Source organism: Doryrhamphus excisus, linkage group LG2 (genome assembly GCF_037039965.1).
Source record: "Doryrhamphus excisus strain RoL-2023G ecotype Guam linkage group LG2, RoL_Dexc_Guam_v1.1, whole genome shotgun sequence".
Classification (NCBI taxonomy): Eukaryota; Metazoa; Chordata; class Actinopteri; order Syngnathiformes; family Syngnathidae; genus Doryrhamphus; species Doryrhamphus excisus.
Genome location: NC_136358.1, coordinates 13,521,627 through 13,538,087, shown reverse-complemented (window position 1 = coordinate 13,538,087; position 16,461 = coordinate 13,521,627). Strand labels below are relative to the sequence as shown.

The window sequence follows — 16,461 nt, the reverse complement described above, 5'->3', positions numbered from 1 at the left end:
ATTCAGTGTTAATAGGTGAAAAACAGAAACGAGAAGAGGAGTTAGTACCTGTCGATCATTCCTCTCTTCAGTGTGTCCGGTGGTGTTAAAATCCCCCTGCGGTAGATATCATACACAAGACAAGGTCAGGGAATGTGAGATCAAATGCACTGAAAACACGCGAGTATATAACCGAATATGTACTTACATCATGTAAAGGGAAGGCAGCATCATAGACGCCCTTTGCAATCAATGTGGTGATACCTGGGAGAGTACACGTCAACAATGGGGATGGGATTAGAATGGCAGCCGTTTGAACAGAATGTCTCCATGAAATGAAAAGTACAGCGTTCCATCTGTTTCGGTGGTGAGTGTGCAAACATTAGGCCATCCCCTGCAGCTTGCACCACTTCAAAGCTCTGATTTTTATTTTTTTTTTAGTGTCAAGCAAACTGGGAGTGCTGCTTTTAGTCTTCAGCAAGGGATGACGACACAAGTGGCTCAAGTCAATGAATCACTCGTGCAGTGGTTAGCTGTGCTATTAATGAACCTCGCATGCAATACACACTCATGAGGCTTCAATCTCAGCTGGCCGCGGGAAGTATGACCCACTTGTAGAGGTAGAAGAGAAGCAATGAGGTGTGTGTGTGTGTGTGTGTGTGTGTGGTGGGTTCTGCTGTGCATTGGGTCCACTTGTGTGACAAAATTATCGAACGAGAATAGCAGGGGAAAGAGGAAATTTAGGTTAAAGAGATGCAGTTCTCTTTCCCTCCAGCTTCGGCAGAACCCTGCGGCTGACACCTTCTGCTGTGATGGGCAAGCCAAACACACCCAGGAAGATTGTATAAGGGCCTCATCAATGCAGAGGCATATTGTATATGGATGTGATGCTGTGTGCCGCATGAAATGGAACACGTATTGAACCAGCAGTCTTACCAATGGTTTGACAGGTTCGTGCGCATACGGTTCGCCTCAAGATTTCATACACCTGGAAAAAAACCCACAGGCGCCTTAAGCCTGGATTACAGGACAAATGGAAGAAAAACGCAGGATGTGATTCAACACTTACGATCCGGCCCCTTGTGGCGTTGTCGAAGAACGTGTCTTTCGATGTGATGTTGTACCTGAGAAAAAGAAATTAACACATATTACACTTCATGCTATAATTTGTCACATAGTCACCAATCACATTAGGTTCTGAGGTCTGCAGTATATCTGCAGTATAGGAGATGCAGCAGAATTTTACACAAGATGATGCTCGGTTTTGATTGACGCCGTCAGGGAAGAAGTAAAGTAAAAGTCAGGGTCTTTTTTTATTTAACAGAACCAATGCTGTAGTAGCGGGAGGGTGTAAACTGCTCAGTCAGCATAAATACAGGTGATTTTCATCAACATTTTAAAGTGTGCTAGGAGACCCGAGTTCGATTGCCCGCTCTGTGTGGAGTTTGCATGTTCTCCTCGTGCATGCGTGGGTTTTCTCCGGGTACTCCGGTTTCCTCCCACATTCCAAAAACATGCTAGGTTAATTGGCGACTCCAAATTGTCCATAGGTACGAATGTGAATGTGAATGGTTGTTTGTCCATATGTGCCATGTGATTGGCTGGCCACCAGTCCAGGGTGTACCCCGCCTCTCGCCCAAAGACAGCTGGGATAGGCTCCAGCATGCCCGTGGTATAGAAAATGGATGGATGGATTTTAAAATGCATGCAGAGGTAGATAATGCTACTAATAGAGCTATTGCCATCTTAATACAAATGACATCAGTTGCCTACAGCCACAATGTTTTTCAATCTTGGGTTAATTAGGTGATAATTTAATCAGTTTAATCAGTTTTATCAGCGCCTATAAGGAACTCAGCTGTCAACTGATGCAGACATTAATTGGAGCTTGAAGTGTGTATGCTTTGGTCTCACAGGTGGAGCTTGTCCCTGGAGAAGCAGTGTGTGAGGAACTTTGTGGGCCCGTGGTCCTGATGCAGCACTTTGGGCTGGAAAGGCTGCTTGAGTTTCCTCCACATGCTGCTCATGCTGCTGCTGAATGCACCCTCTTCTTTAATTTCATAGCGCTGTTACGACACACAGCACAGGATCAAATGATTCTTCTACTGATTGATGGACACAGTGTTGCTGTGTCAGCAATAATCTAAATATCTTACTGTCTTGGTTGGGACTTTAATTTTGAGGAACTCCGCCTCTCTGCAGAGCACTGGCCAAGGAGCGTGAAGACGAGTGAAGCTCAGCCCGTGGGCCTTCACCTGTGGGGAGAGATGACCAACAAGCACAAACACGTCAAAAGCTTGTATCTTGTACATATTTTTCTCCATTTTCACAACAGCGAGGTGTCCCAAAACTTTTTTTTCCCAACAAACACAAGCACCTTATACCACCAGTTTTTCCTCTGCTTAAATCCGAGAGTCACTTCAGTTGCTTCTCTGCCTTAAAAGTGCAACTTGACCCCGTCATCCATTATCTGCCTTATTTTAAATGCCACCCAACGAAAACAAGCCAGGCCGTTGTCAACATGCTACTGTAACACTTCCATTTTGGCCATTACGATAAAAACAGCCTCCCTGAAGCCAAGCCTGGAGCTCTTTTCAACATTTTGCGGTGCAGCCTGTTCCTGGCACACATGGGTGCTGCTTTGTTCAACAAGCATATCACCAACATGTCCTCAACAATGCACATAATACATTTATTGTATGCAAAATAATGCCTTGCTGTGCGCATGAATCACCATCTCACACCGCTAACCCCGCAAATAGGTAGCACTGGCATGTAATGAATATCAAATGGAGCGACACTTGTTTGCAGTGAGAGTGCAGCATGCAGCAGGGGATGGACGGCAGCCATGCAGGTAACGTTATACTCCTCAGACCCCAATCAGCTACTGTAAGAGATGGCGGGTTGTGGGGCAATGATGGAAACCTGAGTCCCTTTCTCCACCCTGACACTGCTGAGATCCTTCACTCCCCACCTCAGCACTACCACCCCATCTCCCCTGCCCACCCTCATATAGGTTACTGTACCTCACTGGCTTGATTGACCGACTGGCTCATTGAACTGTCTGTCACTCTAACTGCTCTTGTATTTCATTAAACTCTCTCTCGGCTACACTCGGAACTACTTTTTGACCATATATTGTACTGTCCGTATGCAGTACTACCAACCCGTCCACTAAAGACTGTGAAAGGAATGAGAAAAGGTAGAAGATGCATGTGATTTCTTACAGCCAATCAGCAAAAGAGGTCATGATAATAGTAATGGTATATTATTTTTACTAATATACGTATGTCTTGGAATATATATGTCTTTGACTGCCCAGTAAAAAGTTAAAAAGTATAGAGGTATAGCCAAAGTGTCCTACATGATGAACAAGTCTCCCACCCCCTCCAACACACACTCACTGCACTAAGGAGCTCCATTAGTGACAGGCTGGTACATTCAAAGTGTGTGAAGGAGCAATATCGCAGGTCTTTCCGTCCTGCAGCTGTTAGACTCTATAATATAAAAACTGATCCAAATATTCTCTACAATAAACAGTAATAACCGTGCAATAAATTGTGCAATAACCGTGCAAGACACGTCTGACATGGTCAATATAGAATGTATATAATTTCTGATTTGTATTACCATGTTTTTGCACTTTATCAGCACATTGTACTGACCATATTATTATAATTACAAATATATTAAAAACACAATTCAACATTTTTTACAATTAAACATGACTGCAATATTTTTGCATAAAAAATCACATATTTTGCCACATTTGGGTTATTAAAAGCACACAAGCCTAGAAAGCCCTCTCGTGGCTGTCCGTGTGAAAAAAAAGTCGCTCAGGAGTATAAGTAGCAGGACTAGCCAAACCATGAAATACATTGCGACTTATAGTCTGTCAAATTTTAAGTAAACTGAAATATATCAATTAAAGCACACTACAGTACTTTCCGTGTAAAAATGTATATAAAAATGCATTACAGTATTGAAAAATAAAATGAGCCTAAATCAGTATTAATTAGGTTGGTTTCCATGATTCATACTGTTGCTAAAATAAGTGGAAAGCGGATCTCAAATCACAACAATGAGCATACCCTATTGACACATAACTCATCTGATGATAATCACTGTCATCATCACATTTACCTTCCCCTGCCCTCTTTGTCTCTTCCTCTATGGCATCAAAAAAGCAAAAAAAGCAGGATGATATAAATATATTTGAGTCTGGAGAAGGTTAATTAGTAGAGGGATTTCCAATTATCTCTTCATCTCAGTAGGGGGTGGAAGTAGGACACAGCCAGGGGCTCGGGGGGTGTCATCATGAGGGGCTAGGCTAGGTATGCATTGAGTAGGAGGGGGGGTGATGGTTCGGGTGACAGGATTCCAGCGAGTGAGAGGAGGCAGTAATGGTGAAAATGACTGATAGACAGTAGGTGTGAAGGACAGAGAGGACTACAGTGTGCAACACAATGAGAAAGACAACGTGAAGAGACGGTAAATACAAGTAGGAATCATCCTGATGTGCAGACATGCAACACAAATGGTGTATCTAAAAGCTACCTGTATAATAATAATACATTCATTCATTCATTTTCTACCACTTTTTCCTCACAAGGGTCGCGGGGGTGCTGGAGCCTATCCCAGCTGTCTTCGGGCGAGAGGCGGGCTACACCCTGGACTGGTCGCCAGCCAATCACAGGGCACATATAGACAAACAACCATTCACACTCACATTCATACCTATGGACAATTTGGAGTCGCCAATTAACCTAGCATGTTTTTGGAATGTGGGAGGAAACCGGAGTACCCGGAGAGAACCCACGCATGCACGGGGAGAACATACAAACTCCACACAGAGATGGCCGAGGGTGGAATTGAACCCTGGTCTCCTAGCTGTGAGGTCTGCATGCTAACCACTCAAACGCCGTGCCGCCATAATAATAATAGTAATAACAACAACAACAACAACAACAATAATAATGCCCACTTTTTTATGTATACAACATTGTCCGTGATTCAGAGCCAACAGCGTGTCGCCAGTGGCCCCAGTTCTGCATCTTGAATGAACCTATCACCCTCACATTTAATTAAAAACATTCTCACCCCTAAGAGATCGAAGGTCAACCCAATAATCCTCAACCACAGTAAACAAGTTTGACATTCAAGCCACTCTGTTATCTGCCGTTTAGGTGCAAGCCAAGCAAGACCATTTTCAGCCATTCACCAAAATATCCTACTTTTAATACAAAAAATGGAGATGTTTTGTTCACTGTGTTCTTGTACTGGCCCTGAGTGTACATAAATACAGAACATCCCTTTTTTGTTCCATTACTGTGCCAGCACCTACAGAAGACACATCTACAGCTGCGACTGAGGGGGTGTAATTATGTTTGTCAGTCATTCCGTAAGAGTATCCCCCACTTTATTCAAATGAAGGAGTGTAATTATGTTTGTCAGTCACTCTGTAAGAGTATCCTGTCCTTTATAGCGGACGTGTATCAAACTCAAGGCCTGTGGGAACTCGGGCAGTATCAGGGACCTTATCAAACAAACCTGCCCAGGATGATCTTCACAATAAAGTCATTCTGTCAGTTTCAACTATACCTGTAACTATACCTAAGCGGCCATTGTAGTATATACAGCACTAAATGCACAACCAAAGTAACAATAATTTCAACTTTAAAACTATTACAACCAGTCCAAAATCACACAACCAAAATAAAAGAGGCATAAGAGTAAAAAATGATCATTTTAACTACAACAATACATGCTGGGAAATGCTTAATCCACCTACTCTACAGCTGCAAACTCTTCTAGGTTACATATCTCACTCGGTGGGGTGCTTTTGTATGGCTGGAAAATAACACTAATAAGTAGCAAATAACACTAAACTCATCACTCAGCAACTTAACACTCAACAACTCAGAAATAGACAAACATGTACCAATATGATTTAAAAAAGAGACATTTTAAAGTGTTCTCATAATGCATTGCGTCTGAGCAACGCATTTGTTGGGGGCACTGCAATGACGTCAGCCTCCCTGTGGGACAGTCATCCCTCGCTACATCGCACAGCACAGCAGCCTGGCGCATTATATTGGTATGGGACAAAAGGCATGTAGGCATTTTCTCGAAATCTGACCTTACTAAATATGATTTTTTTTGATCCAGGATAATCATAAACGATCATCTGTGTGTGAAGTAATCTGGATAAATAATAAAGATACAATGAGTGTGTGTGAGAGTTTGACAACCCTGATATAGTCGAAGGAGAGGGCCAAAATATCTATCCTTGCTACTGTTAGCTGCAGAGTGCAAACAAGTCAATCTATGAGATAAAGTAAGGCGCTATCAGGAAGCTAATCTCAACCTAGATGAGGGTCCATCAGCATATTGTCAACAATCTGATTAATGATAGCCTGTTGACTACGTGCAGCCAAGTGCTGGATGGCATACACGCATACTGCATTCAAACTACACCTAATCCTCTTAAAATATTGCCTCCCCCGTCCAACCCCACCCCTCTCTGGCAATGTTTGTCATTTTGCTTTTAAATATCCCACCCAGTACTCGCCAAAACATTTCAGTTACATCTTTAACAATAACTCCATTTGTAGGACTCTGCAGGCCCACTGCAACAAAACAAAGAGTGGGTGTTCTGCCAAAGCGCTTACTACGACACACATGAACACACCCCAGCCAACCGACAGAGTCCTGCTTAGATTTTGCACAATGTCAAAACCCCAAATGAGTCGTCTCAATGGGTGAATGGCAGAAGAGCTATGGAAGAGGTCAGGTCTAGCAGCTGGAATGGATTCACATTAAAGCCTCCAACAGCACATATTGATATATTAGTAGATACGCTATTTAAGTTGAGCACAACAAAATAATGAGTCATCTTTGTGTATGTGGTTTCAATATAAGCGACGTGACACTTCCACTAGATTGATACCAACGCTGCGTTTTGATTGACGCTGTCATCACACTCACCTCTCTGTCTCTTTCTATCTCCAGCCCGGCCTCCAGCAGGTTGGCCTCAAACTCTTGCCTGATCAGTTGCATCTCGTGGTCAGCAGGCTCAGCCGCCTCATTCCCTCCTCCACTGTCAAGCTCCATAAACACCTCACCGATGCTCACAGACTCCCCACCTCCTCCTCCACCACCCCCACCTCCTACTCTTCCCTCCGAGCCCAGCGACGGGGGGAAGTTGCCGTTGGAAACGATGGACAGTCGGTCATGGGAAACCGAAGTGCTGGCGGGGGACCGGATGGAGCTGTGTCTTCGCTGATGAAAAACCAGAACATAGTCGACTTTCCGGCGGCCATCGGAGAAATGGAGGCCCTCGCCGCTGTCTTGAGGGCTTGATGCCGAACTGACAACCTGTAAGAATGTTTGGATTTTTAAGGCAGCATATTCGATTGAATGAGTTCACAATGTGTTATACAAATAGGATGCCTTATTTATAAATGAAATATTTTCATCATTAGACCATAGAAAACTTGTTTACAACCTTCTAAATACCGTTTTTAACATTACTACAGCCCTCTAGACATAAAATAACACCATTTTACAATGGTACCACCCAATATTATACACATAATAAGACATAAATAAGGTTTGTGCTCATGTGCTGCTGTAAATGTGTTCCTATGCTAGCAGAGTTGTAGCCTGACTAACTTTGTTTTTGTTCCATTAACTTAATTTTGGCAAGTTTTGGCATTTTCTTTTCCACGTTTTGTGATCCAGCAGTGTTTTTTGTGATTTCAGCATTTTAAATGACAGGTATTTTATGTTTTTTTTGTGTGTTTTTGGTGGTTTTTGGTAGTATTTCTGTGTTTGGAGTTTGTGCCCACGTTGGCCACCGTACTTTAGACACAAACATTAGATTACATTTGAACATTATTACAAACTATAATTGATCATTCTGACTTAAAAAATAAACAAATCATCCATCAGCGATTGTGAATTAGTATGACCTAACGGATCATGTTACTCAGGGATAAATAGCAAAAGCAGCACCTGCTTATGTAACTAGTTGAATGAACTTGAGCATCGATGGCTACGTCGGCACACACACGCACAAGTGGCTGTTGGCAGGTTCTCAAAAACACTGAAGTGAGAACCTTTCGCAGCAGAGTGGGCAGTCGCCTCACCTTTGGCCATTTTAGTCTTTATTTAGACAGATTGTTTAGCAGGAGACGGAACACTGAGGACACAAGAGCTCTATAGGCCTCAGGGCATGATGGGAGATTTTCGAGCAGCTTGTGCAAAGGAAGGCAGCATGATCGCACCAATGCTAGTTGAAATGATTTGTCAAAACCAAGTAAGAGAGGACAAAAATGGGTATTTGCTGGATTTAGTTGGCAGGTGGTCAGACTACTAAAACAAACAAGTGTGGCCAGCAGGGATAGACAGATAGACAAGCGGAGTGGGAACCAGAAAGACAATAAAACACAATGCAGGAACAAAGACAAAGACTCCCTCCACAATAAGTATGAGTGAGGTATGCACATTCTCTCTGTGGCCTTTTTAAATGTCAGTTAGGTGTCCAAAAAGAATAGGGGGAGCACTTTTAGGGGTTGTTTAGTACACACCAGCCTGGTGTTTCCCTTGGATACCATCCCAACGTGGTCACATGCTTTGTAACAATAAAACCATTACAAAATAAATACCTGTCTGCCTTCACCTGATGGAGAGGACGCTGGACATCGGTTCAAAATGTTGCCCGTAGTTATGATTTGTGTCGATGTTTGTCAATTTCTCTATACTACTAGGTCAAAATATCACTAATTATTGGACTAAAGGTCACTATTTATGCATTCCACAGTGCCAGAAAGGCAGGTATGCACAAAGTTTCAACCCAGTGTCAAGCCATTTTACCTATAAAAGGTATACAGATTCACATACAGTACAAATGCCAGTATATGATGTATGTTTTAAATAAATACGTTTTAGACTCCATCCATTCACTAAATATGCATGGAAACCTTCATTCCCTCTTTGGTTCAGTGAAATATTAAAGTCTTATAGTTTTGATGGGGTTTAAAGGAGGTGTTAAACTAGGTTACTACACAAAGTAGCCAGTCTGTTACTAACACTACACGCATAAAAAGAACAAGCTGTCGTACTCACTGGGATCTTGTCGTCGGTCTGCATGCTGTGCCGCTTTAAAGCCAATCAGACAAGTCGAGGAAGACGATGATGAAGGAGAAGAGCATGAGTAAAAGTTGGCACGACGGCAGCCGAATTCATCACCTCGACCACCTCCTCCATCCCCCCAAAATTGACACTAGAGTTCACTCCAGTTAGTCCACAGACCCGACGCAACAGGTGGCATTGCTTGGATCGCAAACGAGGTTCGGTAGGAATCTAAAGAGAAGCGCGTACCGATAGCATGGTGCACGCATGAGGGGTATCCATCTATCTTTCTAGCTTTCACACTAGTCTGACTGTGCGCGCGCGCGCGTGTGTGAGAGAGAGAGATGTGTGCAGGCTGCGTGCGCACCGCAGGCGCGTTGGTCAAACAGCGTGCGGCACACTGTAAAAAGTGTCCATCTGCTCATTTTCTCTTTCTTTCTTTTTTTTTATCTTAATGTTTTTCAAGTGCGCACTCATCGGTCACTTCATTAGGCACACCTACGCAATCCAATATCACTTTTTCTGCACTGAGATGTTCATTTAACGGTGTGTGTAAAATGTTCTTAAGCCCCCCCTAAAATTTTGTATTCATTCATTCATTCATTCATTTTCTACGGCTTATCCTCACGAGGATCGCAGGGGGTGCTGGAGCCTATCCCAGATGTCTTCGGGGGAGAGGCGGGGTACACCCTGGACTAGTCACCAGCGAATCACAGAGCACATATAGACAAACAACCATTCACACTCACATTCATACCTATGGACAATTTGGAGTGGCCAATTAACCTAGCATGTTTTTGGAATGTGGGAGGAAACCGGAGTACCCGGAAAACCCACGCATGCATGGGAAGAACATGCAAACTCCACACAGAGATGGCCGAGGGTGGAATTGAACCCTCGTCTCCTAGCTGTGAGGTTTGCGCGCTAACCACTCAACGGCCATGCAGCCTTTTTATTGATTAAAAAAATGAATTTTTATTGATTTACATTTTTTTTTACAAAAAAATATCTGACAAATTTCATATAATAGGGCAGAAGCAGGCAATAAGCAGGCCAATAAGCAGGCTAATACTAGCCTACTACTAGTAGTAGTTAGTAGTAGTAATAATCAGAAGAAGAAGAAGAATGATGACAGTAATAATAAGAGGCTAATTAATAATACAATAATGATTATTATATAATTAATCATTGTCCACTGGACAGAATGGCTGCAGAGCTTGAGCAGCGGTTCTGCAGTGTAGATTGTGTGTACTTTTTTTTAATTAAATGGTGGCCTAAAACAATTGAGTATCTCTACTAAATCTGTCCAAAAGTGGGAAAGTTGGATGTCTACTACATTTGTGACGCCCCTGGTGCGCACATGTTAAATGGAAACAAAATAAACACAGCTATGTGGGACCAAAAATTAGAAAGCAGGTGCATAATTGTAAGACTACTAAATGTATCTATACTATAATGTGGAATAATGCACAGTCACTCCCAGAATGATGCAATGTAATAGCACATAGAGACAAATCCAACCACTCTTTAGTCACCTTTAGTAGAGTCTGAGCCTCTTCATTACACACTTCCTGTTTATAAGGTTCTGCTTCCAGGATGCTATAGGACAAAGGGTCCAGGCCCATCATGGACACATCCCTGGTCAGGTGATACAGGGCATCACTGTGAATGGAGGAGGACTCGCTGAGAGCCGTGGCCACTTGGATGAAGCCTCGGCCATTCCCTCTCGACTCTGCGAGATATGCAAGAGTTGATCATCTTAACCCAACAAATAACACTCCCATCTTCATTTTTAGACCAATTGAAAAATTGCAACATTGGAAGTAGAGCTTCAAAATGCAACACAAAGACATGGGAGTGGGACAAAACCATCAATTTATCGCAATCAGCGATTTATCAACTGCTTACTTCCATTCTTCTTCCCCGCAAGAGGCGGGGCACCCTGGACTAGTTGCCAGCCAATCACAGGGCACATATAGACAAACAACCATTCACAGTCACATACTCCCATTTCTTCTCTTTGCATTTTAAAGCTCTGCTTAGAACCTCCATGAGATCCAACAGTGCAAAATCTACATTTTCCAACTGGAGTGTATAAGTGCACTACATGGTTTTTTAACATAACAGCCTAAAAGCCCACTGGACACCCTTAGCAGCTGAGCATCCATGTTCAGGATGCACATTTTACTCTGAAAATACTTCCCTCTAGGGACACAGAAGTGAACGTGGAGCATCTTGGATGATTCAGCCATATTGATTCAAACGTACAGTATATTCTTACATCTCGTCCAATGCAAGATTCCTTCTCGAATGATAAAATAACCGTATTGGAGTGTACAGTATATTTTTTATGAGAATATAACATGATGAAAAGTTGTGTCATCATTATTAGAAATGATTTAAGTGCTAAATAACATAAAAATGTATATTTTGCTTATTCCACCCTCAGCCATCTCTGTGTGGAGTTTGCATGTTCTCCCCGTGCATGCGTGGGTTTTCTCCGGGTACTCCGGTTTCCTCCCACATTCCAAAAACATGCTAGGTTAATTGGCCACTCCAAATTGTCCATAGGTATGAATGTGAGTGTGAATGGTTGTTTGTCTATATGTGCCCTGTGATTGGCTGGCGACCAGTCAAGGGTGTACCCCGCCTCTCGCCCGAAGCCAGCTGGGATAGGCTCCAGCACCCCCCGCGACCCCCGTGAGGAAAAAGCGGTAGAAAATGAATGAATGAATGAATGAATGTTGTGACCCTTTGACTAAGCTTGATGCTCAATTTCCCAACTTGCTCACCAAAAATGTGATTTTAAGTATGAAACACGTCTTCATCTTTTTTGTCAGGGCTTGCCACGTCCTTTCTTTTTAATAATAAGGTTACGTGTGGTTATTTAGGGATACAGACATCAGTAGCCATAGTAACACACCAGGCTTTCTCGTTTCAGTACAACGGACAGCTCGCTGCCTCTCTACTTCCTCCTCTTCTTTCTCTGTGGACAGTATATTTGGAGATGATGAGGAAGTATGGGGTCAACATGAAGTTGTTTTTTATTGTGAGATCTTTTCATGGCGGCAATCATATGTTTGTGTCCCTCACACAGCCTGTTTGGCAGTGGTCGCCTGCCTGGGGTTATAGAGGCAGGCCTGGCAACTGGAGGGTCGCCAATTTGAATATTGTATGAAGGGAAAGAAGAAAATCCCTCTTTATATGTTTATGGTGCGGGGTACATGTCAGATGTCCCTATATCGGTGGGTTTACATTTGGAAAGAATTTCTAAGCACGGTAATTCGATTTCATCTTGCCTGTCTATAGCTATACCTCGCTATAATAAAAAAACATAGGCAAATACAGCAAATGCTCTGATACTGCTTATTATAACTGAACATTGTTATCTCCATATAGGTAAAACATTTTTGCAACAGTTCTTGTTATATTACATGAGAAATGTGTAGTAAAGTGTGTTTCTTTAAAAGGTATTTAAGCAACAACAAGAAGAAAATAATCCCACATGAGCCAATGCTTATGTTGTTATGTAATCAGATTTGAAGATACATCACAAGTTGGCGATGCATATATCGCAATTTGATTTAGCTTTAGTTTTAACATTGAGTCACATAGTGGAGCTTCTGGGTATCAGGATTTACAAGGCCATATTTTGTAAAGGAAGATGTGTAGATATGCTGAGAAGTTATATTTCTATGCTACAAAACATAACTTACAAAACATTATTTTTCCCAATATTATGAGTTTATTTTCATAAAATTGTAACAATTATTCCCAATATTTTTACTTTTTTGTTTCCAATTTGTGCTGTTTATAATTATTTTTATTATTATAAAATTTTTATTTATAATTATTTATTTATTATTTATATTATTTTATTTATATTTTATTATAAAATATTATCTTTTTTATTATATCTATTTATTCTTTTTTTAATTATTTATTAATTGTATTAGAATTTTTGCCTTGTAAATTTTCTTCCCGTAACTATATTTTTACTCCCAGAATATTTTTTTCAGAATATTTTGACTTTATTCTCGCAACATTCAAACTTCTCCGGCTATGTACTTTTCCAAAAATTACAACTTTATTGTTTGTTTTGTTTCTCATATTATAACGTTAAAAAATAACACTTAAAATAAATAGTTAAACATTATTACATTCGTTTTTGGAGGCTGCTGCAGGCCAATAAAACGACAGACCGCAAAGGGTCCCTAGGCTGTACTTTGGACACCACAAGTGTACAGGATGATCAGTGGAAACAGGATGCAGTAGAGCTCAGACCGTGAATACCTCTCTACATGTAATTTCTTATAGCTCTTTATTTTGAGTACATTGGCAAAAATGACAAACATATTTTTTTTATGTTGTCACTATGTGTTGCATGTAAAAGACACTAACCCAGATTTGTCCTGTTGCTATCACACACACACTAAACAGGAAGTGAGTCTGCAGCAGCCTTCCATGCAGCTGTACACTGGTGATCGTTGGCACTCACAGCCTTTACACAATTCCTCCACAGTGGTCTTTGCTTATGTGTCAATGATGATGCAAGTTACTGTGGCACTCACCTGTCCAGGTAGAGGAGGTTGATCTGCGGAAAGCCATTCCACTTCACAGTATATTCCACTCCGTCAGTCAGTTGGGCATGTTGTTGTCCGCAGGTGAGAGGAAACAGCAACTCAGTAGTGCAATCCTCAGATCAGTGGAAGATTAGCCCTGCTGGGATTAGACGACCAACTGGTTGGATGGGATACAGGAAGTCCACAAGTTGTGGGGCGGTGACAGACCGGCAGGCTGATTGGGTGTTTGGATTTACAACCACGTACAGAGAAGATTATTGGGCCCTCTAATGTGCATTAGTTACTCTGCCTTCTGTTGACATTCATCTGTAAAAGCACGTGGGCCACCAGGGGCCTCTTCATAGGGATTAGGACTGGAAGGCAGTGTTCCAGTGCAAATTAAACACACACAAAGAGAGGGCCTCATGTTATACACGTGTCAGAATGATAGCACCTAAAAAACACGGCAACATGTGCTTTCAGCACTGCACAATTTATTATGTTCCTGGAGGTATACATATAAGTTAGGGTGTCCCGGAAAGTACACGTCAATAGAATGTATATTGATCCACATACAACAACTAGATGTTGAGTACTTTCTGGAACAATCCACATGCCCAATGAACATCATAGACCACATTAATAGAGTGATTACTATTAAGATTTCTCTAGAAATTAAATAAAAAATACAGTTATTAATCATCCATACATAAATAACACACAATAATACAACTATATGAGCAATGTGACCCAAAGGAGAAGAATATACAGTAGTATGGAGGGAAAAGTAGAGGCCCTAGAAGTGAACCCTGAAGAACACCACAAAGAGGAGGTATTGGAGACCAGTTAAATACAGTATCTATGCTATTGAGTGGACAGCCAACCAACTGTTGAGGTCTTTTGAGGAACAGTTCAAAAACATGAAAAGAGTGATATGTAGTATTCTGGTCACTAGGCGTTAGTGATGAAACACATTGGGACATTACCTTACGTTACATTACCTTAGCACTGCATGAAATCATGAAATCAGCCACAGCATGTCCAACATGATAAGTTCTCCTCCTATTCCGTGTGGAAGGGGTATGTTTTCGGCATCTTAAGTTTCTACAAAATACTTTGAGGCTAACCGGTTAGCTCACGAGCTTGTTAATTCCATAACTCACTAGCTTGCTGGCTTGAGGCCATCTCCAGTCCCTGCATAAGAGTTGAGCAATATGTTGTAAACAAAGAATAATGTGTGTGTAAAGGTGACTATAGGGTTGTTATTTTATGTCTACGGGCTTTAATAATATTTAAACCCTTTTTTTAGAAAGTCATAAAGGGCTTTTCCTAGCTCTAACAATGGATTATTCAATTTGTTAACATAGACTCCTATTTAGTATAACGGTTAGGTCTGGACGCAATTAACCGCTGTAAACAAAGGATGATTGTTTACAGTATAGAGAGATAAGTAGAGGCCCTAGAAGTGAACCTTGTGGGACACCACACATCAAAGGGGAGGTATGTATATCGGTTGAAGAAGGAAAAATTGAAAGCTGCATTTATAATTCCAGTTGCTTTCTTATGTCAGTCAATATAAGACATTTAAAAAAAATTCTTCTATTATATCTGATGGTAACCAAAGCTAACTAGACAGTTGAAAGCGAGGGTGCACCAATACAAAGTGTCACAGACAAACACTCTCTCACGTGCCCTGACATCCTGTCAGTAAAGGTATCGGATGCAGACACCCCGCCACATTCAGTATCCAGTTCCATTTGGTAGATATCTTCAGGACATTACACGTTAAATATTAACAGCCATATGTTGTAATTGAGGAAACTCTCAAGTCATTTCCAGAAGCGCAAGTCAGCTCTAAAATGCATTTGACTTTGAAAAGATGGGGATCTCCAGTTGGATCAATCTCAAGTGTGTTATTTATAATGTTAGAAAGTCATGTTTTGTCACACTGCTTGATGAGGACAGTGTGGGTGTATTTTAATTAGATGTGACTGACAGTTACTATGGTAACCTACAGCAGGAAAGCCCCCGTCTGTCAACAAAAAAGTGCTTATCCCAAATTAGAGAGCATTACCACCGCAAATATAATATGAAAACACTGTGTATGTTTAGGAACTATGCATAGTAGTACATCCGCCGGCAGCTGCCATGTAAATTTCACACTGATATTCTATGAACTGAAAGAGAAGCATAAATCTGTATTTAAGTTTGGAAATCTTCTGCCATGGAAAACACACCCACGTATCATCACCATATTCAATGACTCCAAGAATACTATAAATGCATTTACATCCATGTAATGCACACGTGTGAAATTATTACACCGACGCACCTTTTGGAATCACGCACAAGCACGGTCACACACGCACAAAAAGAGTAAATTCCCTCGCTGTCCTGGAAAGGAACCAGAGATAATGTAATAGAAAAGGTGAACACTCCTCAGTTGAGTTGACAAGATTAGTTTAAAAGAAAAAGTATTTTGGAGTACGTCACCTGTAGAATACTCTGAAATCTTGTGGGTTTTGGTTGTTAGTGTATATATAACTCATAGATGTCCAAAGTGTGGCCTGCACCTCGTTCCTTAGTGGCCCACAGAATATTCTAAATATACAAGAAAACTAAAAAAAAACTGCAAAGATGAGGGAAAAAGAGCGAAAATTAGTCATGTGAGGAGAAAAAAAAATAAATGTTCACACGACTACTGAAATGACGTTTACATTATTTTATGCTTAGCTATTCACTCATTTATTTTGAAGAACATGTAGTTCTGCGCCGGATGTTGAAA

General features: G+C 41.4%; 1 protein-coding gene across 4 annotated transcripts in view; it reads right to left on the bottom strand.

The window, feature by feature from the left end:
* The window catches only part of ano2b (anoctamin 2b), a 30,115-nt gene extending 16,305 nt beyond the window's left edge, over positions 1–13,810 (bottom strand). For 2 of the 4 annotated variants that reach the window (XM_078798327.1, XM_078798332.1), the window contains exons 1-10: positions 13,686–13,810; positions 10,650–10,846; positions 9,109–9,141; positions 6,967–7,356; positions 2,136–2,234; positions 1,894–2,045; positions 1,049–1,103; positions 916–967; positions 188–243; positions 49–96 (exon numbers count right to left, since the gene is read on the bottom strand). In XM_078798327.1, the coding sequence (XP_078654453.1) occupies positions 49–96; positions 188–243; positions 916–967; positions 1,049–1,103; positions 1,894–2,045; positions 2,136–2,234; positions 6,967–7,356; positions 9,109–9,141; positions 10,650–10,846; positions 13,686–13,722 (1,119 nt within the window). In that variant the 5' untranslated portion in view covers positions 13,723–13,810. The remainder of the gene's footprint in view (positions 1–48; positions 97–187; positions 244–915; positions 968–1,048; positions 1,104–1,893; positions 2,046–2,135; positions 2,235–6,966; positions 7,357–9,108; positions 9,142–10,649; positions 10,847–13,685) is intronic. The other 2 variants (XM_078798330.1, XM_078798333.1) reach the window with 2 other exon arrangements.
* Between the last annotated feature and the right edge of the window lie 2,651 nt (positions 13,811–16,461).